General features: G+C 51.7%; 1 protein-coding gene across 2 annotated transcripts in view; it reads left to right on the forward strand.

Moving 5' to 3' along the window:
• The window catches only part of PCSK6 (proprotein convertase subtilisin/kexin type 6), a 163,753-nt gene that overhangs the window by 133,005 nt on the left and 5,917 nt on the right, over positions 1-24,831 (forward strand). The window contains exons 14-19 of one of the 2 annotated variants that reach the window (XM_065906568.1): positions 11,188-11,367; positions 11,487-11,525; positions 16,397-16,499; positions 17,279-17,475; positions 19,847-19,934; positions 21,493-21,596. In XM_065906568.1, coding sequence (XP_065762640.1) covers positions 11,188-11,367; positions 11,487-11,525; positions 16,397-16,499; positions 17,279-17,475; positions 19,847-19,934; positions 21,493-21,596 — 711 coding nt within the window. The remainder of the gene's footprint in view (positions 1-11,187; positions 11,368-11,486; positions 11,526-16,396; positions 16,500-17,278; positions 17,476-19,846; positions 19,935-21,492; positions 21,597-24,831) is intronic. The other variant, XM_065906570.1, reaches the window with a different exon arrangement.

Genomic DNA, 24,831 nt, shown 5'->3' on the forward strand with positions numbered 1-24,831 from the left:
GGGCCAGTCAGACTCAAGAGGACATGGGGAAAGCTGCCACTTTCTCTCCACCTCCAGGTCACGTGTAAATCCTGGCTTTCCAGTGGCAACTGAAAAAATGCACACCTGGTGATTGAGAATTAGGTTTTATTCAGTGGACATACAGAGGACTAAAGCCCGGGATACTGCCTCTCAGACAGCTCTGAGGGACAGCTCCAAAGAGGCAAGCAGGGAGCCAGAACGTTTTGGAGCTTTTGCAACTTTTACAACAAAGTCCAGGTAGTCCAAATATCAAAAAATTAGTATTAATTAAAGAAAACCAACCATCTCAAGTTAAGGAACTTAGCATGTTTCTATGTGTGGGAAGAGACAGGGCTCTGGGCTACCTGAAGGCATTCCTCTGACACAGGCACCCCAACATCTGGGGCCAGCACCCTGCTCTTCTTCATCCTGCAGTCCTCCAAGATGCATGGTTGTGTGGGAGGGTGGGGGTGCTGCTACAGCTGAGGGTGCCATGGGCAACCTGTTTTCTCCATCCTGAGTTCCTGCAGTGCTCTGGTCCAGCTGACTCCGTGGTGGCAGCATCCTTTGTTTACTGATACGGAGGTGAGGTCTTAGTTTACACCAGCACCTAGCTAGCTGGAGGGGCAGGTAATACACCTGGAGTGCACTGGAGGTTTACCCTTCCCAGCCCCACAAGGCCCATGGGAAGGAGCTTCTCAGGCTAGAATCTGCAACTTTGCTGGGAACACACAGTCAGCTCAGTATCTGTTGCCCCCCTGCCTTCCCAGCCTCCCCTATCCCCACAATTGCCCCTCCCAGTAAAACCTCAGCCCATAGGCTTTGTCACGGACTCTGGCTTTCTAGACAACATGGCCTCAAGCACAAGGTCGGTGACAGATTGGGTGTGTGTTCCAGTGGTCCCTGTGAAGTGCTGGGAGGGTGGTCATCATGGGCATCCAGTCAGGACTGGTCCAGTGTGACGCTGATGCACTGAGAAAGCGCAGGACTCCATCTTTCCTCTCCCAGGCACTCAGCACCTGGAATGCAGCTAACATGCAATTGTTGGATGGGGGAGTGAGTGAAGGTGCCCGTGACTGTGAACCTTGTTTAAATCAAGAGCCCATATAATTTGAATCATCTGTTTTCAGCTATGCATAACTCATCAGTTCATCTCAGTTGCTCAGTCACAGTCATATCCGACTCTTTGCGGCCCCATGGACTGCAGCATGCCAGGCTTCCCTGTCATTGGCCAACTCCTGGAGCTTGCTCAAACTCATGTCCATCAAGTCAGTGATGCCATCCAACCATCTCATCCTCTGTAGTCCCCTTCTCCTCTCGCCTTCAATCTTTCCCAGCATCAGGGTCTTTTCCAGTGAGTCAGTTCTTTGCGTCAGGTGGCCAAAGTATTAGAGTTTGAGCTTCAACATCAGTCCTTCCAATGAATATTCAGGATTAATTTCCTTTAGGATTGACTGGTTTGATCTCTTTGCAGTTCGAGGGACTCCCAAGAGTCTTCTCCAGCACCACAGTTCAAAAGCATCAATTCTTTAGCGTTCAGCTTTCTTTATGGTCCGATTTGCACATCTGTACATGACCACTGGAAAAAAACATAGTTTTGACTAAATGAACAATTGTCAGCAAAGTAATATTTCTGCTTTTTAATATGCTATCTAGGTTGATCATAGCATTTCTTCCAAGGAGCAAGCGTCTTTTAATTTCTTGGTTGCAGTCACCATCTGCAGTGATTTTGGAGCCCAAGAAAATAAAGTCTGTCACTGTTTCCGTTGTTCCCATCTATTTGCCATGTAGTGATGGGACTGGATGCCATGATCTTCAGTTTTTGAATGTTGAGTTTTAAGCTGACTTTTTCACTCCCCTCTTTCACTTTCATGAAGTGGCTCTTTAGTTCCTCTTCACTTTCTTCCATAAGGGTGGTGTCATCTGCGTATCTGAGATTATACTCATAACCCGTATATATAGTTACAAGAGGAAGAAATTAGTCTCTCCCCTGTGACTGTTCTTTCCCTTTTTTCATCATAAAAAGTTCCATGGTTTCTTGATTTCAGTTCAGTAACTTTCATATGTTTCTTTCTTACTGAGAGCATAGCTGTTCTCACTCTCTTGTTGGTTTTATTGACTGCTGTTGAATTGACATCTGCTTTGAGCTAATCTTCACTTCCAGAAGAAGAATGGAGCTTTTGCAATCTGTGTTTGATGGCTTGATTTATCTCGTACTGGCAGCTAGAAAGAAAGTCAGGTTTCAAGCAATGCCTTCTGTGCTGGCTTCCAGGTTTGTCACTAAAACTCCTTTTCTGGGAGATTGCTCCTGCTGCCTGGAGAGAACTGAGCACGTCGGGAGGCCATACACACAGTTGTCCAGAAGCCCTGTTTTAACCCCATTTGCTTTGAGAGTACTTGGTGGGTCTCAGTGGGTCTCTGCCTCCCTTCTGCTCTTTCAAGGGCCCGTTTTAGGGTTGTTCCCCCAAGTCTTCTAGTTCAGGAGGGAGAGGGAGGGCGATACCCTGCTTGTCCAGGTTGTGCAAGCTTGTGCACGTTCTCAAGTCATGGCTTCATTCATCATTCTGTGTCTCCTGGTCTTGGATGGAACAAAGAGATGAGATTTTTCTTGAATACTTCACTTTTACAAATAATACACTAGACATTGATGAAAATGAACAGTGAAACGTATGGAAAGGGGAAGAGCTCTCCTGAAAACCCCATCCCCAGGTTCCCCACTGTCGCATCAGCCACAGAGGTGCAGCCGCCCTGGTCAGCATTCTGGCAGCCAGATCCCCTCCTCCCAACCCCCCACCCTCAGAATATGTAAGTGCATTTAATGTTTGAAACACTTGACTTTATCCCTTTTTCAGAAACACATCATGTTCAATATGTCCATATTTCTACTTGGTGTTTTTCGGACTTGACATTTTACAGTGTTTTCTAACCATGCTTCATGTATAACTTTGTATTTCTTTTTGTTACTTGCACATCAAGCACTTTTTCATGTCACTATATACCCTCTGTAAGCAGCATCTTTTATACTTTTATAATACCTTACCGCGTAGAAATATCATCACTTATTTAGAAAGTTTAGTCGCTCAGTCTTGTCTGACTCTTTGTGACCCCACAGACTGTAGCTCCTCCACCCATGGGATTTTCCAGGCAAGAGTACTGGAGTGGGTTTTCATTTCCTTTTCCAGAGGATCTTCCCAACCCAGGGATCGAACCTGGGTCTCCCACATTGCAGGCAGACGCTTTATCGTCTGAGCCATAGGGAAGTCATTTATTTAAGCATCCCACAATTGTAGAACACATAGATTGTTTTGGGGGGTTTTGCTGTTATAAATAGACAACTTAGTGCAGAAAGTGTTTTCCTAAATTTAAAGGCATTTTCTTGGAATCATTCATAAGAATTAAAGGTCATAGGATAGATAACCAGTGGAAACCATAAATATACATACTTCTGATACATATTACCAATGTGCTTTTCAAAATGGTTGAACCAACCTACAAGTTTATCAGGCATAAGTAGGCACTGTCATTGCCAACTCTCAAGGAGATAAATGATATCTTCCTTTTAATTTGCACTGTGATAATTAGGAAGTTGAACGCTTTTCCATATGTTTGTGTGTACAATGTGTGTGTGTTTAATTACCCTTTCTTTTTTTGTCCAGAGAATAGTCAGTATTGTTGTTATCAAGCTAGTAGGTGCTTCATGTAAAATACAGATGTAATAACCCTTTCTGGGTCATAGCTCCTACAAATATTTTTGTGGTCTGTTATTTGACTTAAGTAGTCTTAAGACTTATATATAACCTTAAAATAATCTTAAATTTCTTCTCTAGAGTTTTGCTCATTCTCTTTTTATTCCTACTTTGTGATTTGATTTTCTTCATAGTATGATTTGAGGTCTTGTTATTTGATTATTTTTTATAGTATAAGGTAAATATCTTTCATAAATTGCTAACGAATTACCCCCAAACAAAGACAAAATTGTAATGTTAAGAGATGTTGTGGGCTTCTGTGCCTGGCACCAGAAAGACCAAGAACAGAACAACTAGCAAAACAACTAGAATACACAAAACAAGCTGTGAAGTCCAGCTGTGCTGATAGTTCCAATAAAGGTAAATAGACAAACTGCTTCATTTAGAAGACAAAGATTGTCAGGTTAGATTTTTTAGTGTGTTTGCTACTGTGTCTGCCCCACTCTGCCTTGAGGCTGGCTTGTGCAAAGACTCTCTGCCCATGGCTTGTGGTGGAGTCATCCAAGAGAACTTCAGCAGGAGAATAAAAGGAGGAAAGTGGTACTTCTATGTGAGTTATTTATCCCTCCAGCATCCTTTGGGATCACACCCTCCCCTCCCCTTGCCTGTAGGCTATAGTACACCTGTGGGCTTAATACCCCTTCTGTTTCTAGCCTTGGGGAACCCCATCATCCCTTCCTTGCCTCTGCTCATTGTTGTTAAGTTGCTTCAGTTGTGCCCGACTCTGGGACCGCATGGACTGTAGCCTGCCAGGCTGCTCTGTCCATGGGATTCTCCAGCCAAGAATACTGGAATGGGTAACCATGTCCTTCTGCAGGGGATTTTCCCTACCCAGGGATCAAACCCACATCTCTTGCGTCTCCTGCATTGACAGGCAGATTCTTTAGCACTGAACCACCTGGGAAGCTATTGGATTATCTGAGTTTAATTATGCTATCTGCTTCATGCTGCGACTGACTGAAAGAGGTATATATAAGAACTATATCTAAACTATAAGAAAACTGCAAAGTTAAGAATACTGTCGATGGTAAAAGGTAGTCCAAGAAAATGCTAACCAAAGAAAGCCGATGTAGTTCCGTTAACATTGGAGAAACAAATGTTAAGGTGGAAAGCCTTCCTGAAGCTGGAAGAGGATCACTGATGTTTATAAAAGATTTGGTTCAGTCCTGACGTGGCCTCAAAATATATAAAGCAAAAATTTGTTAAAACTTCAATGAGAAAAGGACAGACTGACACACAAGGTGAGAGGTTTAGTGTACCTCAAGTACATTTGATAGACAAAACAGCAAAAGTCAATAGGAAGAGAATTCTGAACATCAGAGTTGAAAATTAGGTCCAGCCAGTGGACCTACACACAATGACCGAAGAACACAGTCGCCTTTCCAGCACAAGGTGGATTATTTATGAGAATTGGGCACATCATGGGCCATTTGGCAAGCTTCAGGCTATTTCCAAGGACTGGTAGTATATAAACCCTGTCCTCTGAGAGTACATGTAAGAAATCAAAACTTAAGAGGTTACTAGAAAAAGCCCATACATTTGATAGTTGGGCAACACTACTAAACGACTCGTGTCAAAGGAAAATACCATAATTTAAAATAGGAGATCTTTGGAACTGGATGATTATAAAAATACTGCCGATTCAAACAGGTAGTGTGGGTAAAGTAGAGGTGACAAAGGGAGGCCTAGCCCCGAGTGAAGAAATTAAAAAAAAGGATCTACTCTTCCCCATGCTCTCCCTGTGGAACCAGATTTTACATGTGACCATCTTTCTTCTGCCTGAAGAGCTGCGTCTCCATTTCTTAGCCTGCTGGCCATGACTCTTCCATGCTTGGATTTATCTCAAAATATCTTTATTTCAACCCATGTTTTGGTTTGTTTATTGACACGTTGATTTTGACTCTGCTGATAGGAATCAAGGTGAGGGTGCCATGGCCCCACCTATTTCTGAACAGTTATTTTCACTGGATCCTGGGTCAGTCCTATTTCTTTTTTATTATTTCAGCACTTTAAAAATAGTACATTTTCTTCCTGTCTCCACTGTTTCTGATGCGAAGTGCTTGCATTTGCTATGAAAACAAGCATTGTTTACATCTGAGCTAGCTGGCATGCTATGATAACATTTCCTTTCTCGTTTTGTTCTGGCTAGCAAGTTTGCTGAATACGAAATCAATAAATAAAAAGTGCGTTTTCATATTTCAGCATGCAGAACCTCTAATCATTCTTAGTGCCTCACCGATAAATAGAAAAAGGACCCCCACACATGTGAGAAGTTTATGCAACATCAAAACAGACACAGACTTTATAGAAAACAAACCCCGGGGGGGAAGAAGCAACTCAGGCAGCAAAAACAAACAAGAGTAGGACCAGAAAATTTCAAGAAAACTGCAGTTGGTGTTGTAAAATAGAAACATGGAGTAGGGGAAAACCCACTTCTTCCTCCCTCCTGTGTTTCTCTCCCTGTGTTTCCTCTGTTGTTCCCACAGAACTCTTCACTTCGGATTTTCCCTATGACAGGCAGTCCTCTGCAGCTCCACCTGGGTGTGCTACAATGTAACTCCACAAGACTTCCCCCTCTCTTCTCCACCCCACTGTACTTGGTATACCAACTGTAAGCCTGTGCTTTTGACCGACTGCCTGTAGATCTGAAGAGCCCCTCCTTGAGTTCAGTTCAGTCAGTTCAGTCACTCAGTAGTCACTGAGTCACTCCAACTCTTTGTGGCCCTGTGGGCTGCAGCACGCCAGGCTTTCCTGTCCATCATCAACTCCTAGAGCTTGCTCAAACTCATGTCCATCGAGTCAGTGATGCCATCCAACCGTCTCTTCTCTGTCGTCCCCTTCTCCTTCTGTTTTCAATCTTTCCCAGCATCAGAGTCTTTTCCAATGAGTCAGTTCTTTGCATCAGATGGCCAAAGTATTAGATCTTGAGCTTCAGCATTAGTCCTTCCAATGAATATTCAGGACTAATTTCCTTTAGGATTGACTGATTTGATCTCCTTGCAGTTCAAAGGACTCTCAAGAGTCTTATCCAGCAGCACAGTTCAAAAGCATCAATTCTTTGGCACTCAGCCTTCTTTATGGTCCAACTCTCACATCCATACATGACTACTGGAAAAACCATAGCTTTGATTAGACAGACCTTTGTCTGCATTTTAAAATGCTATCTAGATTTGTCACAGCTTTTCTCCCAAGGAGCAAACGTCTTTTAATTTCATGGCTGCAGTTACCATCTGCAGTGATTTTGGAGCCCAAGAAAATAAAGTCTGTCACTGTTTCCATTGTTTTCCCATCTATTTGCCATGAAGTGATATGACCGGATGCCATGATCTTAGTTTTCTGAATGTTGAGTTTTAAGCCAGCTTTTTCATTCTCCTCTTTTAGCTTCATCAAGAGGTTCTTTAGTTCCTCTTCACTTTTTGCCATGAGTGTGGGAGTGGCGGAGATCTAATAAATTCTTTGTTGTTCATAACTTTGCTTATGGCTGAAGAAAAGCCAGGAATTCAAAAGGATTAGTTCAGAGCCCTTAATCTAACAAAATCTTTCCCCCACATCTAGCTTGTTTGGATTAGCGCTTAATTCAAAATGCTGGAAGAAAAAAGCGATATCATTGGTGGTACTTTCCTATTGGCAAACTCTGCCTTCGTCTTGCCTTAATTCTGTTCTCTCTTTGAATAGGAATAACCCTGTTTGTTCATTAGGAGCTCTGTTCATTGAGAGGAAATGCACTGAAGACAGTGAATGAAGACAAGGCCATTTGTCGGCAGCCTCGGGCATCAGCTTGGATTATCTTCTCCTTTCCCAGCAGTGCTGCCCGAGCATTTGAGCAGGCAAATGTGCCCTTCCTTCTTCTAAGGGCTCAGGAATCTGATGGAGAGACAGCCAAGGCATTGGGATCAGGGCATCTTTTAAGAACCCTTTTCTGGAAACGAAGGAGTAAATGGTCCTGGTTGGGTTTTTGTAAGGGTACCTTGTGCAGATTTGACCAGTAAGCAGTACGCTCTTGTTAAAAGGTCCTACTGCCCTGGATGAAGGTCCTGTTGAGTGTTGACTGGCTGGGTCTCTGGTGTATCCCTGAATGGAGTCCTCTGGAGTATGGACTGGGTCTCTGTTGCCCTGGGTGGAGTCCTGTGGAGTGTGGACTGGGTCTCTGCTCTAAACCTGGATGGAGTCCTATGGAGTGTGGACTGGGTCTCTGCTCTAAACCTGGATGGAGTCCTGTGGAGTGTGGGCTAGGTCTCTGCTCTAACCCTGGATGGTGGGTTTTCTGGTTCCTCCTTGGTTCTTCCCTCTGCATCTCCTCTCCTCACAGCGAGGGTGGACTTTGGGCATGGTGAGAGTGCTGGGAGCTGGCATGGGCTATGGGCTACATCCTCGGGGTTGTGGATGGGTGTGGAGTCAGCGGGGGTCAGAGATCACCCTGCAGCTGAGAGCCCAGAGCTGCATTTCCACATGAGTCACTTTTCTGAATCTCTACCATTGTTAAAGTCATTTCATTCCCCAGGCCGATTGGTGAAGTAGGTGTTGTTAATGTGATGCCACTTCACAGATGAGGACACTGAAGAACAGGGAGAGTGAGTACTTTGCCTGAGGCCTCACAGCTAGCAGGTGGCCAAGTCAGGATTCAGAGCCGGGTCCTTGCTCTGCCAGCCTCACCTGGTGCCTCCTCATGTGACCCAGGATATAGGCTGCCTGTGACTGCAGACATTCAAAAATAACTTTGATGCCTGTCAAGGGCTTTGTTAGTAAGTGACACCACATCTCTCTGAGGCAGTGATGGAAAGATCAGCAGGATGTGTTTTAATGGAAAATCCCAACTGCAGAATGTGCTGCCAGATGTGTTGATAAAAGGGACGGGGCAGAATATGTGTTCATGTTTGCTTGGATAAGAATAAAACACCTCCAGAAGGATGCGCAAGAAACAGGTAGCCAAGTAGCAGTGGACAGAGATGGTGGCTGGGACAGGCAGGTTGGGGGGACTTCCACTCTGCTCCGTCTGTACTTGTAGATTTTAAGTCTTCACGTTTGTTTCAGAAATGTAAATCAAAAACCCTGAGCCTCAGCTTTTTCATGTTTGCTTCCCTGACTGTATAACCAGTTTGTTTATTTATTGTTGTTCAGTGACTAAGTCATATTCGACTCTTTTTGACCCCGTGGACTGCAGCACGCCAGGCTTCCTTGTCCTTCATCATCTCCTGGAGCTTGCTCAAACTCATGTTCATTGAGTCGATGATGCCATCCAACCATCTCATCCTCTGTCATCCCCTTCTCCTCCTGCCTTCAGTCTTTCCCAGCATCAAGGTTTTTTCCAATGAGTTGGCTCTTCATGTCAGGTGGCCAGAGTATTGGAGCTTCAGCTTCAGCATCAGTCCTTCCAATGAATATTCAGAGTTGATTTCCTTTAGGATTAACTGGTTTGATCTCGTTAAAAAAAATTATTTATTTGGCTGCACCTGGTCTTAGTTGCAGCACATGGGATCTTTAGTTGTGGCATATAGGGTCTAGTTCCCTGACCAGGGATCAAACCTGGGCCCCCTTCAGGGGGAGCAGAGAGTGTGGAGTCCTAGCCACTAGACCACCAGGGAAGTCCCTGTTTATAGATTTTTAAACTAAACTTAATTATTTAATATTTGTATATGTGAAAGGTAATATATGCCATGTTTTTTTTTTTTTTTAAATCAAACCATCCACAAGAGAAAACAATAAAAATGAAGTCTCTGTTCCATTCCTGAACCCCAGCTTCTCCTCCCAGCCTCCCCTCTCGGCCTCCCTTCCAGGCCTCCCTGCAAGACAGATCCTCCTGCTGGTTTCTTGGAATTATTTTTCTCGTCAGCTTTATCAAGCTATAATTGGCATGTGGCCCTGAGAAGCATAAGGTTACAGCACAGTGACTTACACATAGTGAGAAGTGATTGCTGCAGTCAGTCTCCCTAACACCCATCATGTCCTACAGACACATAAGGAAGGAAAGAAGCTGGTTTCTCCTCATGATGAGAACTCTTAGGAGCCATTCCCGTGGTTTTTTGGTATTGGTTCTGTTCTCCCTGCTCACACACAGGCTGTACTGATCCCAAGCTTGGAGCAGCCTCCCTTCTCTTGTTTGTCCCACCAAACCTCTGCCTAAAATAAGCATCTAACTTTAGTGACAAGGCCTTTGGTGGGGTTTCTAGAGACATGATATAAAGTTGAAATAAATCTCAGCTCTGATTACAGCTCACAGAGCCCTCATTGCTGCCTGTGGTCACTATGCTCGCCTATGCAGTCACTATGCAGTGTTCCTCACTCAGCACCTCACAAGCCCAGAGCTTTTTGGTTGTGAGGTGTAGCTGTCATTTGATCCCTGGGGCTTGAAAATGGATGGTGCTTCCTAGCCCAGCTGTGTTTGCTGCCCTTGGGCCCACATGAAGCATTTCCCTGTCAGTGTCACTTGCTGTGTTGGGGACTTGGCCACAGAAAGAGCCACACCCTCTGGAGACATGTCCCAGAGGACAGTCAGCCCAGGATGGATCCCTTACCTGCTTTAATCCTGGTCAGGCCGGGAGGGCCTGAGCCTGACTTGGGGGCTTTGGTGGCTGCAGCTCTCAGGGGCTGGGACCTTATCTGGCCAGGATGCTGGATAAAAGAAACCAGTGCTGATCTGTCCCCCGCTGTGTGACAGAACCAATTCCTGTGGAGTCAGTCCTCTTCTCAATAAACCCTGTGCAGCTGGGGTGACCAGAGCCCATTAGCTCGAGCTGAGGCTTGTCCTCCGGCAGGTAACACTGGCCCTCGGCCCCTCACCTGCACGATGATGACATCAGTGACTCTCCTGACATAGTCCATGGCCCTGAACGCTGGCCACATGTGTTGAGAGAGGGAGGTGGCCTACAGTTGTGTCTACCCCCGCCCTTGTGGGCTGTATCGCACCTGCACGGTGCAGGCCAGGTTCCCCTTCTCCTCACACCTGAGCATATCCAGCTATCCAGGCCTCATTCCCTCATAGAGGCGGCAGGGTGGTCCCTGCTGCTTCCTGTCCCCCTCCCTACACATGCAGACCAGCGAGGGTACCAGTCATCTTTCTGTTTCCAAGACCCGCCGTCCTGTGACCCAGGGTTGAGACCCCAGCTAGCACGTCAGAACACATGGGATGAGGCTGAGGGCCCGCCTGGCCCAGATCCATCCCTTGGATTTTCCCAGACAGGGAGGGAGCTACCCATTGTAGGGGTGGGAGTCATTTGAGGGGGGGAGTGCACTGCACCACCACCCAAGGAGGGAGAGGTGGCTGGGCAGGGGATGATGAGCGGGGAATGGCGCTGGGCTGGGAGCCCTGCATTGGAGGAGGGCTGGGGACCTAAGCCGGCAGCACCAGGCACTTCTGGGGGACGGAGGCCCCTGGCCGGAGCACGTCTTGGGCCTCCCGAGGGCTGTCTGGACTCTGGGTGAGTCTGGATCTGGCGCCTTCCAGGGAAGCTGAGGGAGTGGACCCTCATCTTGTACGGCACCGCTGAGCACCCCTACACCACCTTCAGCGCCCACCAGTCCCGCTCTCGGATGCTGGACCTCTCCGCATCAGAGCCGGAGCCCCCAAGGACCGCCGTGTCACCATCCCAGGCCGAAGTTCCGGAGGACGAAGAGGACTACACAGGTACTGAGCCTGCGGCCAGAGGACACGCCTGCTTGCCTGCTCCCCGCGGCAGGCGGGTTAGGGCTGCTGGCCTCCTCCTGCTCGGGAGTCCTAGTAATGGTGGTCGTTTGCACTCGCAGCTCCTTCCTCCCCTGGCTCTCCTAGTCTTTTACAGACCAGTAAGTATGCTGCAAACCAGTAAGTACTCTACAGCCTTCCTAGGATGGGAATACAGGTTCCCTATGCCCCACCAGAACGTGGACCTGCCGCCGGCTGGTGGCACTCCTCTGGGGCACCCCCTTTCCTTCGGGGGACCCCCGGCTCCTGGCTCAGCCTCCAGAACCACTCCCTGATCTGTCTGCTCTTCGTCCTCATGGCTGGGATGTCCCAGGGCACTGACGGGAGCCGGGACGTGTGGGCGTGGCCAGGAGTGGCTGGCGTGTAGACCGCGGAGGATCAGGGGGTGGGGTGGGGGTACTGGAGGAGGATGCGGGACAGGGTCAAGGGCTGATGTCAGGGGAACACTCACAAGCAGCAGGGGTGCCTCCTTGCCAGTGGTCTTCCTGCAGCACCCCCACGGGCAGACCTGGCTCAGCCTGCAATGCTCCATGCCAAGGAGCAGCCACTGACGTTCCCAGCACCGGGCCGGGCACGGTCTTGTGGGCGTACCTGGCCGAAAGCTTTCCTTTCCCTCAGAACCACACTAGTGATTGTGAAATGTGGAACATTTCTGGTTAGGCATATTTTCCTTGGCTAAATATTTCAGCTGCTTGATAAATGATAGGTGAGATCTAAGAATATTGATGCTTTGAGTTATCTAATAGCATCTAGAAAAAAAAATAACAAAATAGAGAATTCCACCAATACAGATCAAGCATAAATTATGGGTGATTCAATTTTAAATTTCTCCTACCGTGCCTTTAAAATGGAGCATTGAATTATGTATGGACTAATCTGCTGTTTCCCCCTGTGATTTATAAACAGTGGCAAGATTCAGTAATTATTAATAAAGGACTAATTCCCTCCCCCCTAAAATCTGCTACGGCTCTAACTTCACACTGTCTTGGAATGTCACTCTAACTCTTATGCAGCCTAGGCCACTCAGGAGCCCAACCACAGGGATTAGAGGGGTCTCTGTGGGGCTGAGGTGTGTTCCTGACCCTCTGGGAGGTTCCCTGGGGTCTTGGGCAAGTAGGGTGGGCACACCAGTAACAGCAGAAGAACAGGAAAGGGGCCAGGGCAGGAGGAAGGGCATGGAAGGAGGGGAGAGGACTTGGGGGAGGGGTGACCATCTCCTTGGTGCCTGGGGATCCCCTCTGTCACAGACAAGCCTGGGTACAGAAGCTGAGGGAGAAGGAGAGGGACCAAGTGGGAAAGACTGTCAGGTGCAACTGTGACTGTGGACTTTGTGGAGTCCACAACTGAGGGGTGAGCTTGAGAGGTGGCTGAGAACTGGGGCGCCTTCTCGGATGCCAAGCTGGTCACACTGATGGTGCATGGGGGCACTGGGCCCTGTTCATTCCTGGCTCTGGCAGCAGGGGCACCAGGCAGTGCTGTGATGGGGGGCGGACAGGTGCAGGGCCAGCCCTCCTGGAGCCAAGAAGTAAATAAAGGGGAGGAGGTAAGTAGGGGGACAGAAAAGGGGTCCAGCCACCCACGGGCAGTAAGGTTCGCTGCAGACAGCTCCCCCGGCACTCACCTCAAGCCTCGCAGTGACATGGAGGCTAGGCTTCTGGGTGGTAAGAATGGCAAGGACTGTGAGACTCATTGAATCCACCTGGTCCTTCAGGCCTAAGCCTGTAAGGATAGAGCCATCAAGAACCCCTAGCTGCTTTCTAATGTTTGCTCACATATGTTTTTCATCCTGGATCCACTCCACACAGGAGTCAAGAAAAAGTTTTTAAATAAGCCAGTGTCAGTCCAGCACCTTCAGAAGGGTGTCGGCTTAAAAAATAATCTCAACCAAGAAGCTGAGAGTTATGTTTTATTTGAGGGAAACTTTTAGGACTTAAGCCTGGGAGGCAGCATCGCAAGTGACCCTGAGATAACTGCTCTGAGTAGGTGAGAGGAGTAGGAGCCAGGTTATATAGAAGTTTGCAACTAAGGGCAGGTAGTTTTAACATCAAAAATATTTTTGTGAATTAAAGAAAACCAGATATCCCAAGTCAAGGAAGTTAGCACTTTTCTGTGTATGAATGAAAATGAATGTGAAAGCTTTAGTTGCTCAGTAGTGTCCGACTCTTTGCAACCCTATGGACTGTAGCCCCACCAGGCTCCTCTGTCGCTGGGATTCTCTAGGCAAGAATACTGGAGAAGGTTGCCATTCTCTTCTCCAGGGGATCTTCCCGACCCAGGGATTGAACCCAGGTCTCCTGGGTTGCAGGCAGATTCTTTACTGTGTGAACCACCAGGTGAGCCCAGATTCTTGCATCTGCCTTTTGTATATGGAACGACACAGGAATCTGGCTCGCTGAAATCACTCCTTCCATGGGCACCTGTCTGGGGTCTGTGTCCTGTGCAGTCACATTCTGAGTTCCTCAGGGCTCCCCATAGTGAGTGGCTGCAGCCCCGTGGCTGCCAGATGGCCCAGGTGTTCTGCTCCTTCCTGGGTGTCCTGGAGGGCTGGAGTCACTGATGACTGTGACCTCCTTGTTTACTGATGGTGCAGGAAATGCTCCATTTTCTCCAGGGGTGGGGGGGGGGGTGCCATCTTGCTGGCTGCAAAGCTGCGGGGAGAGTGTTGTGCTGCCCTGTGGCTGAAGCCTCGAGAGGTGAGACAGAAAGCCAGGGGTCTCTGAGGAACATTCAGGCTCCTGGAGGGAAGAGGGAAAGGGGCATAAGCACACCCACCCAGAAGATGGGTACAGCTGAACCCAAGGGAACCCAGGTGCTTCTGAGGAGCAGTGGGGTGGGACCAGGCAGTCCAGCCAGCAGACAGAGTTCAGGAATGATCCCTGGCAGGGATTACCCTCCTGTTGGGCTATTCAGGGCGATCCAAGAAGAGAGCTGCACCAGGGAGGGGGCTCACAGATGCAGACCAGAGGACCCTGCTTGGGAGAGTCTCACCTCGCTCCCTGGAACAAGGCTATCCACGCCCCACCCTGGCACGGGGCTTGACTTGCCATCCCTGGACACTCTATCAGGGTTCTGCAATCCCCACCTAGCATGGGGCTCCCCACTGGGTCCCTGACGATCTATCACCTGCAGAGAGGCCCCAGGGAGAGGGGACTGAGTGCACCAGGCCTCCCCCAAGTCTTCCCCATCCTGGGACATCTGAGGACATTCTGTGTGTGGACAGGAGGGCACCGGGCTGCCCCAGTATCCTAGTGCCTTTCTCTTTCATTCCTTCTCTCACCCTCAGCCATTCAGCAGGTATTTACTGAGCACCTGCTCTGAGCCATCCTAACGCCTTTCAGGTGCCATCCTGAAAGTTGGCATCCAACATGGTTACTCGACCAGCTTCTGCCCTATGGAACTCCATCTCCCAGGCTGGGAAAGAGTGGGGAGTGTGGGCTATCTCCTCCCATCCCTACACTTCTCCTTAGGGTTAAGAAAGTTATTCTCAACTTCTCACAGGAGATTCACCTGCCTTGGGTAGAGGTGACCCCAGGCCACAGGTTGTCAGGCCGCTGTGGGGAGGGCTGGATGCCACAAATGGATGAGCAGACAAGAGTCAGCTCAAATGCGAATTGATGCCCAAATCCCACAGCTTCCTGTAGCTGAGGGAGGGATAGGGGAGCCTCATGCCCCCAGACCCTGAGGAGCCATCTAGCTCATCCCCAGGGATGCAGCTTTGAAAGGGGTTCCCTGTGGGACCCACAGTGAAAACTTGTAAACCTTGGGGGAGGAAAGCCAAATACAGCAAGTCTAACACTAGGAATGTCTGGAGGCCCTTTAGAGAGGAATGAAGGGGAATTTGTGCCCTCAGCAAAGACCCATTGTGGCCGCAGAGTGAGCCCTTGTGTCTTTCCCTTCTGGCCATGAAATGCTGGTGACCGGCTAGTCACCTCCTCTTTGCCTCTGAACTCACTCCCCACCCTCTCCAACAACTGAAACCTTGTAGAAGGTGGTTGTTTTCTCTTCCAGGGACTCAAAAGCCTTCAAATGCCCCACCGAGCCCCTCCCCACATGGGGAGGCTTTCTGGAGCCACTTCCCAGTGGAGGCACTGGGGGAGGTGGGGAGGGGACGGGATGGGGTTCCACCATAGCTCAGCCCAGTGGACAGGTGAGGAGGACACCTGTTGAGGGGCCCCCCAGCCTGAGGGCCAGAACTGAAGAGCTGGTCCCTTCCCCGAAGTACAGGTGGAGGGGAGACCAGGACGGGCCCTGCAGGTTTCCCCCAGTTCCAGCAACACACAAGCTCCCAGAGTGAGAATTTGGGGATGAAGAGAAGGCGGGGAGGCCACCTCTGAGGGCAAGATGGGGGAGCCAAGCAGGGCTCAGCCCAGACCCACGGGGGCCATGGAGACCTGCCGGCTTCATCATTCTCTCCTTCATTTCTCATCAGAAAGTAGCTGCCTGGTCACAGCTGTTCCACATGACTCTGCACTGCCCTTCATGATGGAGATGGGGTTGATGGTCAGTCCCCTTGTGACTGCACTGTCCTTCATGGTAGAGATGGGGATGGTGACTGGTCCCCACGTGACTCTACATTGCCCTTCATGTGAGAGATAGGGATGGTGACTGGTCCCCATGTGACTCTGCACTGCCCTTCATGGTGGAGATGGGGGTGGTGACTGGTGCCCATGTGGCCCTGCACTGTCCTTCATGGTGGAGATGGGGGTGGTGGCCAGCCCAGCATTGTGACCTTGCTGCAGGAAGGATGCTAGAATGTCATAGTCCCGAGTCCCTGCCTGCCGCTCTCCTGCTTGTCCTCAGGCAGCCCGCATCTCCGGTCATCAAACCCTCTGTTCTCAGCCGAGGCAGGTCCCTACAGGATGGGTGTGTTGGCCCAGCAGGGGCCTGTGGGACCCAGACACGGGTTTTTCGGGGACTCGACATGACTGAGACAGCATCTCTGTGGGTGAAAGGAAATGGTTGTTTCTTTAAGGTGTGTGCCATCCGGAGTGTGGGGACAAAGGCTGTGATGGCCCCGGTGCAGACCAGTGCCTGAACTGCGTCCACTTCAGCCTGGGGAGTGTCAAGACCAGCAGGTAAAGGGCTGGGCTGCAGCTTTGTGTCCTGGCTCCTACATAGGGATTAGTGACACCACCCGGAAGGGAAAGGTCACATATAGGGTCACAACCATACACCTTGGGGGAAAGTCACTTTGAGGGTCACAGCCACACACCCTGAAGGGAGGTCACCTGCAGGGTCACTACTTGAAAAGTTTATGCTTTGCAGCCTTCTGTTCTCATCATGTGAATAGCTCGTGACTGACACAGAACTCAGAGGCTATGGGTGGCATTGTGCTATATTCATTAGCTTTTTCTCTCCATTGTGTTAAACAAAAGTGGGTCGTACTGAGCATGGCAGTCGCTTGGAAACTGCAGACAAACATCATCTCTGGGGCCAGTACTGCTGTAAACATCAGTACAGTCTGCCAGGAACGAGGAGTCCCCACCCCTGCGTGCCCAGGCAGGGGTGCAGCTCTCCTGGGGTGCACTCAGCGGCCAGGGCTCTGGCAGGGGAGCTGCTCGGCCCTCATGGTGACCTGGAGACCCACTTGCTGCCTCTCAGTGGGCTTCTGCTGGCACTGGGAGTCCTGTCCAAGGAAGCCACGTGCCCTTCAAGTGTCCCCACCCCTTGGGGAAGCCTTGAGAGGGAAGGGCTCTGGGCTTCCCGTGCAAGCTCTCCCTACCCTCCTGCATCAGGAACCTCCAGGGGCAGCTGAGGGGTCCCCCTGCCCACCCTGGCCCAACCCCTCCCTGTGCCCCTGTGCAGGTGGGGACTGGGCCCAGCAGTACAGTCTTCTCCATGTCTGCCCCCACAGGAAGTGTGTGAGTGCGTGCCCCCTGGGCTACTTCGGGGACACCGCAGCCCGCCGCTGCCGCCGGTGCCACAAGGGGTGCGAGACTTGCTCTGGCCGGGGCTCCACACAGTGCCTGACCTGTCGCCGTGGCTTCTACCACCATCAGGAGGTGAACTCCTGTGTGACCCTCTGTCCCGCCGGATTTTATGCTGACGAAAGTAAGTGCATGTCTGTTCCTGGGCCTGGGATAGGAGTCAGTCCCTTCGGGGCAGGGTCCCCTCTCCTGAGAGAACTGTCCACTCGGGGCTGGGGTCCCCTCCTGGGAAAGCTGTCCCTTTGGGGCTGGTGTTCCCTGTCCTGAGAAAACTGTCCCCTGGGGTCCCCTCTCCTGTGAGAACTGCCCACTCGGGGCTGGGGTCCCCTCCTGGAAGAGCTATCCACTTGGGGCTGGCTCCTCTCTCCTGAGAGAACTGTCCCCTCAGGGCCAAGTCCCCTTTCCTGGGAGAACTGTCCCCTCAGGGCTGGCTCCCTTCTCCTGAGAGAACTGTCCCTTCAGGGCTGGCTCCCTTCTCCTGAGAGAACTGTCCCCTCGGGGCCAGGTCGCCTCTCTTGAGAGAACTGTCCCCTCGGGGCTGGCTCCCTTCTCCTGAGAGAACTGTCCCCTCAGGGCCAGGTCCCCTCTCCTGGGAGAACTGTCCCCTCAGGGCTGGCTCCCCTCTCCTGAGAGAACTGTCCCCTCAGGGCCAGGTCCCCTCTCCTGGGAGAACTGTCCTCTCAGCTCCCTTCTCCTGAGAGAACTGTCCCCTCAGGGCTGGCTCCCCTCTCCTGGGAGAACTGACCCTTCGGCTCCCTTCTCCTGAGAGAACTGTCTCGTCGGGGCCAGGTCCCCTCTCCTGGGAGAACTGTCCTCTCGGCTCCCTTCTCCTGAGAGAACTGTCCCCTCAGGGCTGGCTCTCCTGGGAAAACTGTCCCCTCAGGTCCACTACCCTCTTCTGGGAGAATTGCCCTGGCCCTCTGCTTCCTGTGTGCAAGGATCCTTCACAGGAGGGAGTGGGGAGGAAAGGGGAAGTCACAGCCCTCAGACCCTGGTAGTGGACAGCAGTTCACAGGGAGCCTGGCCAGGATGGCTCAGTATGACAGAGAGATGGAGCCCCTGGAGCCGGGGCTGTCATGCGTGTGCAGGTCAGTGTCCACTGTGGAGGGTGGACAAGAGGTGACTTGAGCCGAGGGCCTTCAGGCTCACTGATTTCAGACACCCAGATGGGAAGGCCTCCAAGGACCCCACCACTTGTCCTGGAGCAGTGGGTGTGAGTGTGGGGACTGGGGAGCACAGAGCCCCCCCAGCCCCCACCCCCACCCCCACCCTGTCAGCGGCTCGCAGCTTTGGTGGTTTAGCCACTGGGCTGAAGTTATGACTGCAAGTGGGGAGGTTTTGGGCCTCTGTGAATGAGGAGAACCTGCTGTTGGGTGTGACTAGGCTCAGGAAGATGGGGGGGGGGGGGGCAGGCGGGGTTGGGCCATGCACCTCACAGTGACCCGGCTCACATGAGCTAGGTGACCTTGCCTTCACCCTGCTGAGGGGAGGAAGCTGAGTGAGGCAAGAGGGCCCAGTTGCGATGACCCAGTAGGGCGTGAGCTCAGAGCAACACCAGCGTCCTGCTGCCCTGCCTGTCCTGGGAAGCAGGGTGGACAGCCCCAGGGCCAGCAGCTCACCATCCACCCCCCACACCCTGGAGGAGAGCGCAGAGAGGGTCTGGGTTAAATCGATGGAGACAGTTCTCAGATGGCGTGTTGGCTGTGGTGCAGATGGCAGGCCTTCCCGGAGCTCGTGTCTGGCCCAGGCCTTTAGGAGGCCCCGTCACGCCCCACTGTCACTGCTGTGGGGAGGAGTCAGGCAGTCTTTAAGGATGTTTACACCTGTGGAACAACCACCCTCTTCAGAGGAGCCGCAATCAGGCACGACAGGCTTCACAGGCTTTGCAGACTCCTGTCCTGTGGTCGGGTTGTTTACGCCTCCATCCCCACTCCCCACCCCACCCCAATGCCTTGTCCCCCCAGACGTGCTCTCTGAGCCCCTGCAGCATATATGATGCTGCCTGTGGGCCCTGGGGAGGACGCCCCGAGGTATAGTGGCCGAGGTGCCAGGATGAGTGACCTGGATGATCTCCAGGACCCGGGGCCTTCCCTTCGAGGTGTGGCCTGTGTTGAGCTTTGTGTCTGACCCCTGTGAAGACCCTGTGTGGGGTTGGGGAGCTCAGGGGCTCCTGTGGCCCCACTCGTCTCACTCAGGAAGACTGGCCCCTCGGAAAATTGCTCGGCTGCCTCCAGTCCCCGAGGAAAGAGCTAAGGGCCCCCTCCAGGCCTTAAGGTAACCTGACTTGAGTTTACTCCAGAAAAGGGGTGCAAGGTCTGCGACCCGACCCCGGGGCATGTGGTTCTCACGTGGCTCTGGCGGTTCTGTCAATACGTTGCCTGTGACTGCTGTTCCATCAGTCAGCCCCTCTTGAAACTCTTCAGTCCTGTTGGCCCGAGCTTGACCTACATCCACTCTTCTCACCCTTCTCTTTTCCTCCTCTCACTTTTCTCCAGGTCAGAAAAACTGCCTTAAATGCCACCCAAGCTGTAAAAAGTGCATTGATGAGCCAGAGAAGTGTACTGTCTGTAAAGAAGGATTCAGGTAAGACCCTTCTGTCGGGCATGGCCGTAGTGTATGCTGGTTTTAGTGTCTGTTGTCGATTTACATTTTTTCCTAAAAGCTAAAATTTTAGAGGCCCAAAGCCTTTCAGGATAAAGATTCCAAGTCAAAATCAGATCTGCACTTAGAACTTGTTTAGGATAGAAAGTCGGAGGATATGAGGAAGGTCTCTAGTCTGAGGCAGCATTTGGGGAATCAGTCAAAGTTGATCCGCTGATGGAAAGTGGGGCTGGATGCTGGAGGGTGGGAGTCCAGCTCCTTTCTCAGGCCCCGAACCCCACCCACCTGTCTCCCTCCTGGTCTGGACATGGAGTTCCTCCCTCCACCCCGTAGCCCAGGCTTCTCTGTCTCCCAGCCCTCGTGTCTCCTTCCAGGGAGCTCTCCTATAAACATCTTACTGTTTCCTCTAAAACATCTTACTGGATTAAAGGTTTTTACGGGAATATTTTGGTTTAGCCCATTTCATGCCACCAAATTACATACCACTTGTTCCTTGAAGTCACTGTCTAGAAGCTTAGAAGTTGTTCTGTTAGGAATTGTGCTGCAGGCCTTCCCCCAGCCCAGTCTCAGACCAGGGTCTGCACTTGAAGAAAGACACAAGAGATAGTCCTTGAGGGTAGCGCCTCCCGCCTCACCCTGCAGTGAAGCAGTGAGGGGACAGGGTGGGGCAAGGGGTCTTGTCAAAACACAGGTGCTGACCCAGCTGCTCTGTGACTCTCAGCATGTCTCAACAGGCCAGGGGACAAGGTTACTGGTCCCGCAGCCCACCTCCCCCCGCCCACCTTCCACCACCCAAATGCCGCTGTGAGGGGAACCCACCCGCAGGGTTGAGTTCTTGTGCAGCAAGGAGTGAAGGAAGGAAGCTTAATGAGCATTTTATTCCAATAGCTTTCATCATTTAATCTTTATCGCAGTTACTATCGGGGGGAGGAACAATCTTCCCGGCAGCACAGCTGAGCTTCCCTGAGCCCTGAGCTTCCTCTCATAAGTTCCCTGTCAGGGTATTGGAGTGAAGAGGTGTTCCAGGGAGCCAGGGAGGGAAGGGAACAGGACCCCAGAGTCTCAGGTCACCCCCGTTCTCATCTGAGCCTGGGAGTCACAGCTTGCAGGCCTGCCAGGTTCCAGGAGCAGATTTTATTTCAAGATCATTGTGAAACATGGAAGGTTTCAGGCAAGGGCAAGGCTGGAACCCATCGAGTTTCAAGGTGATTGTTGCTGCCAGCCCCTCTCCCACATTACAGATGCTGTGTCCTGGGAGACCAAGTCAATGGGGTGACCCTCCCCACCCCCTCGGGCCTCAGATTCCATAGTGGCTGGTGTCAGAGAGTGCACAGGATGCTACCCCCTGCACGGGGACAAGGCCACCAGAAGGCCTGAGCATCCCTCCCAGCCACTTTCCTGAGCTCAGAACCTGAAGTGACACCAACACCTGTGTTCTAGCACCTCTCATCTCCTCTCAGGAAAGACGTTGAGGGCAAATCCTAATGCGGTCAGAGTTTTGGAAAGGGTGTGAAAACCTGACTTTTTCCCTGTTCACCAGCCTTGCCCGGGGCAGCTGCATTCCAGACTGTGAGCCAGGCACCTACTTCGACTCTGAGCTCATCCGATGTGGGGAGTGCCATCACACCTGCAGGACCTGCGTGGGTGAGTTCATGCCTGCTCCCCAGGCTGGCAGGTGGGCAGAGGACCTGAAACCCAGAAAGCCCTGGCACTTAGGGCTCTGTGGGTGGATGTTGCAGCATTGAGTCTGGGATGAGGGAGCGTGACCAACAGGCACAGAGGTTCAGTTTGGGAAGATGAAAACATCTGGGGCATGGATGGTGGTGGTAATGGCTGCACAATGGTGTGAATCTCCTTAATTCCACTGACCATAGGGCCAGACCAGACATTTATTATGGTGTACTCTACCCTAGTTTTTCTGAGCATGCCCAAGGCAACATATGAAAGACACAGGTGTACTATAATATTGTGTTGCTACTCACTCAGTTGTGTCCAACTCTTTGTGACCCGATGGACTGTAGCCTGCCAGGCTCCTCCGTCCATGGAGTTCTCCAGGCAGGAATACTAGAGTGAATTGTCATTCCCTTCTCCAGGGAATCTTCCCAACCCAGGGATCAAACCCATGCCTCCTGCATCTCCTGCATTGGCAGGTAGACTCTTTACTGTCTGAGCCACCAGGGAAGCCCTAATGCCACTGAACTATATGTTAAGTGATCAATATGGTAAATTTTACATTGTGTACATTTGACCGCAATTTTTAAAAACTAAAAAAAGAAAAACCACAAGGGCCCACATCCCGACGTTAGGAGCGCAGCCAGGCAGGGGTTGCTTTCAGGCCAGGCCAGGCTGCTCACTGCTCTCGAGCTCTTGCCAGGGCAAGTGCCTGAGGTTCAAGTCCTAAAGATTCAAGTCATCAGGGAGAGACAGAGTAAGTTCTGAGTGTGAAGGAAGGAGAAGGATTCTTAAGACATAGCCTTAGTTCCTGGGCCTGTCTTACCTTAAACACTCACTCACAGAGGAAAGGCTTCCGTAAGGGATGTGTGTGTACTGTAGTCCCCACAGGGATGATGTCAGAGCCACCGTCCAGGCACAGATTCTGTGTAGAACCTGAGAGTGATTGTCTTGTCGGCTCGTGCTACAGAGCTGTGTGCGGCAGATGATGCCACACATCGGAGTTTGTGGCCCACATACATTTCTGGTTGAATCTTCTCTTCTGACCCTCCTTCTCAACCCAGCGCTGGGGTCCTTGTTCTAGGAAACCCACAGCTTGGAGAGCTTTTGCTGTAGAAAGAGTTTAAGGATGAGCTTTCCACTAAGGATGTAATGTGAATCCCGGCAGGACAGGGTAGCCTCCCAGAGTAGACATGCCATAGCCAATGCCATAACTTCAAGGCCTCTGGAGCGAGCCGTGCCTCCCTGGGGCCACTCCGGGACAACCCCCCACCCCCTCTGCCACCAGAAGGCCAGGGCTTGTCGGGCAGCCCTCTTCTCGTTTGCCTTGATGCCTGTCAACATTGGTTCTATGTCTCTGACTCGTTGTTTAGCCCAGATTGATAAAGGAACATCACCGACGTCACTTATTCAAATGTCACAGTCTGTTGAGTCCACAACACCCATCCAGGCGTGTGTCTTTATAACACTTTTGCTCATTCAACGCAGTTTCCTTTCTTAGCACCCCCACACTGCCTGCTGGTGGATGACTTTATAGTCGCTTGTGGGTTCTCTCACCCAGCCCAGCCACCTGTCACTTCAGGGGCCCGGCTGTCCCAGGGCGCCCTGTGCCCACGCCCGCCTGCCCGGGTGCCCTCTACGCTCTGGGATGTGTGCACCCACCCTGACTGATGTGGGTAGAGGGACCCTGCCTCCAGCTCTGAGTCTCAGAAGGCCCCTCACTGCTGGTCAGGGCCCCTGTCCGGAGCCCCTGGAGGCCCACGCCACCTGGCCTTCCCTTCTGCTCTCGACCAGGGGCCCCTGCTGCCCCACCTGTGAGGGCCCTGGGCACCATGTGGGGAGGTTCAAATACACAGGAGCTTGGGGGCATCTGTCCCCACCCCAGGCGGCAGGGACTCCGGGATGGTCAGTCCGCATCCCAGAGCCTGAGTCAGGAGGCTGGGATCTCTGGGGTGCCCGTCTACCTTGGTGGGTGCAGGAGACCCGGCTCTGTCTCTGGCTCTTGTTCTCATGGTAAAAGATCCAGAATGGAGAAGGTACCGTCTTCACTGTGCTGAGGCGCTCACCTTGGTGGGGCCTCTACCCATCCAGGGCTTTCTTGGCTTCCAGCCGCTGCTGAGCATATCTCACCCGCTTTGTGTTTAGTAAATTGAGCATTAAAGTAGGAGTAGACCACCGCAGATGCTGGGGAGTGGCCCAGGTGGTAGGATGGGGGGTGGGGTTCAGTGGGGAGTCACCAACCATACGCCTCCTGGAGATAAGCAGGGGCAGAAGGAGGGGGGCACAGGAGCAGCTGTTAGTCCAGAAGGACGTGGACCAGGTACTCTTGCAGGGAGGCTCTCCCACCACACCCCAGCTGCAGGGGGACAAAGCGCCATGCAGACCTGGGCGGTGGGCACCTGTCCTTCATGAAGGCTGGTCATGCACGGGCTCCAACTTCCGCCTCACCCCCATCCCCCCAGATGCTCAGAACTCCCTCCAGGCCGGCAGCTGTGGTTCTGAGACACAAGACCAACCGTTGGAGCATGGAGCCATCTGCAGGGGTTCTCCCTTGATGCAGGCGCAAGGCCCTCAAGTCCACAGGGTCCATAAGTCACTCCTTGAAGATGACTGGACACCTCAGCCCAGGCTGCCAGGCCTCCAGCCGAGGCCAGACCCCAGTCAAAGTGGGGGGAGGTCCAGTTGAGGAGTCATCTGAGATGACTGCTCCCCACGCTTGACTCTCTGCACCGTCAGCCTGCAGCCTCCTGGCCTCCTCTGACACCCCGTGAGGTGTTTTCAGGGAGATTTGGCACAGAGTGGATGCCTGGCACTCACTTGCTGATGGTGTGAATGGTGAGGAGGCAGGCAGACAGACGGACGGCACAATCTCTTCAGTCTGGGCCACGCCTGCCCCTCACTGACGAGCCCTGTTGACTGAGCTGCAGGTTTTCCTTCATGACTCTTGATCCTTCGTTCAGAGCCTTTGCCTCTTCTGTCCCCACACCCCACTCCATGAGTCCGAGTGCCCTTTTTTCTGTTGACATTGTCCTCATCCTTCATACCACATCTCTGTCAGCCCCAGACCCCCACACCACCTCTTTCCGTTCTCCACGTCGTCTCACACCACATTCGGTCCCCTTGAAACACCATGTGGGCTGTGGATGTAGGTGTGAGTTATCCTGAGAAGCAAGTGGAAATCAGTAGAACATCATGTTTAATCCCATGT

This window comes from Muntiacus reevesi, chromosome 15 (assembly GCF_963930625.1).
Source record: "Muntiacus reevesi chromosome 15, mMunRee1.1, whole genome shotgun sequence".
In the NCBI taxonomy this organism is placed as follows: domain Eukaryota; kingdom Metazoa; phylum Chordata; class Mammalia; order Artiodactyla; family Cervidae; genus Muntiacus; species Muntiacus reevesi.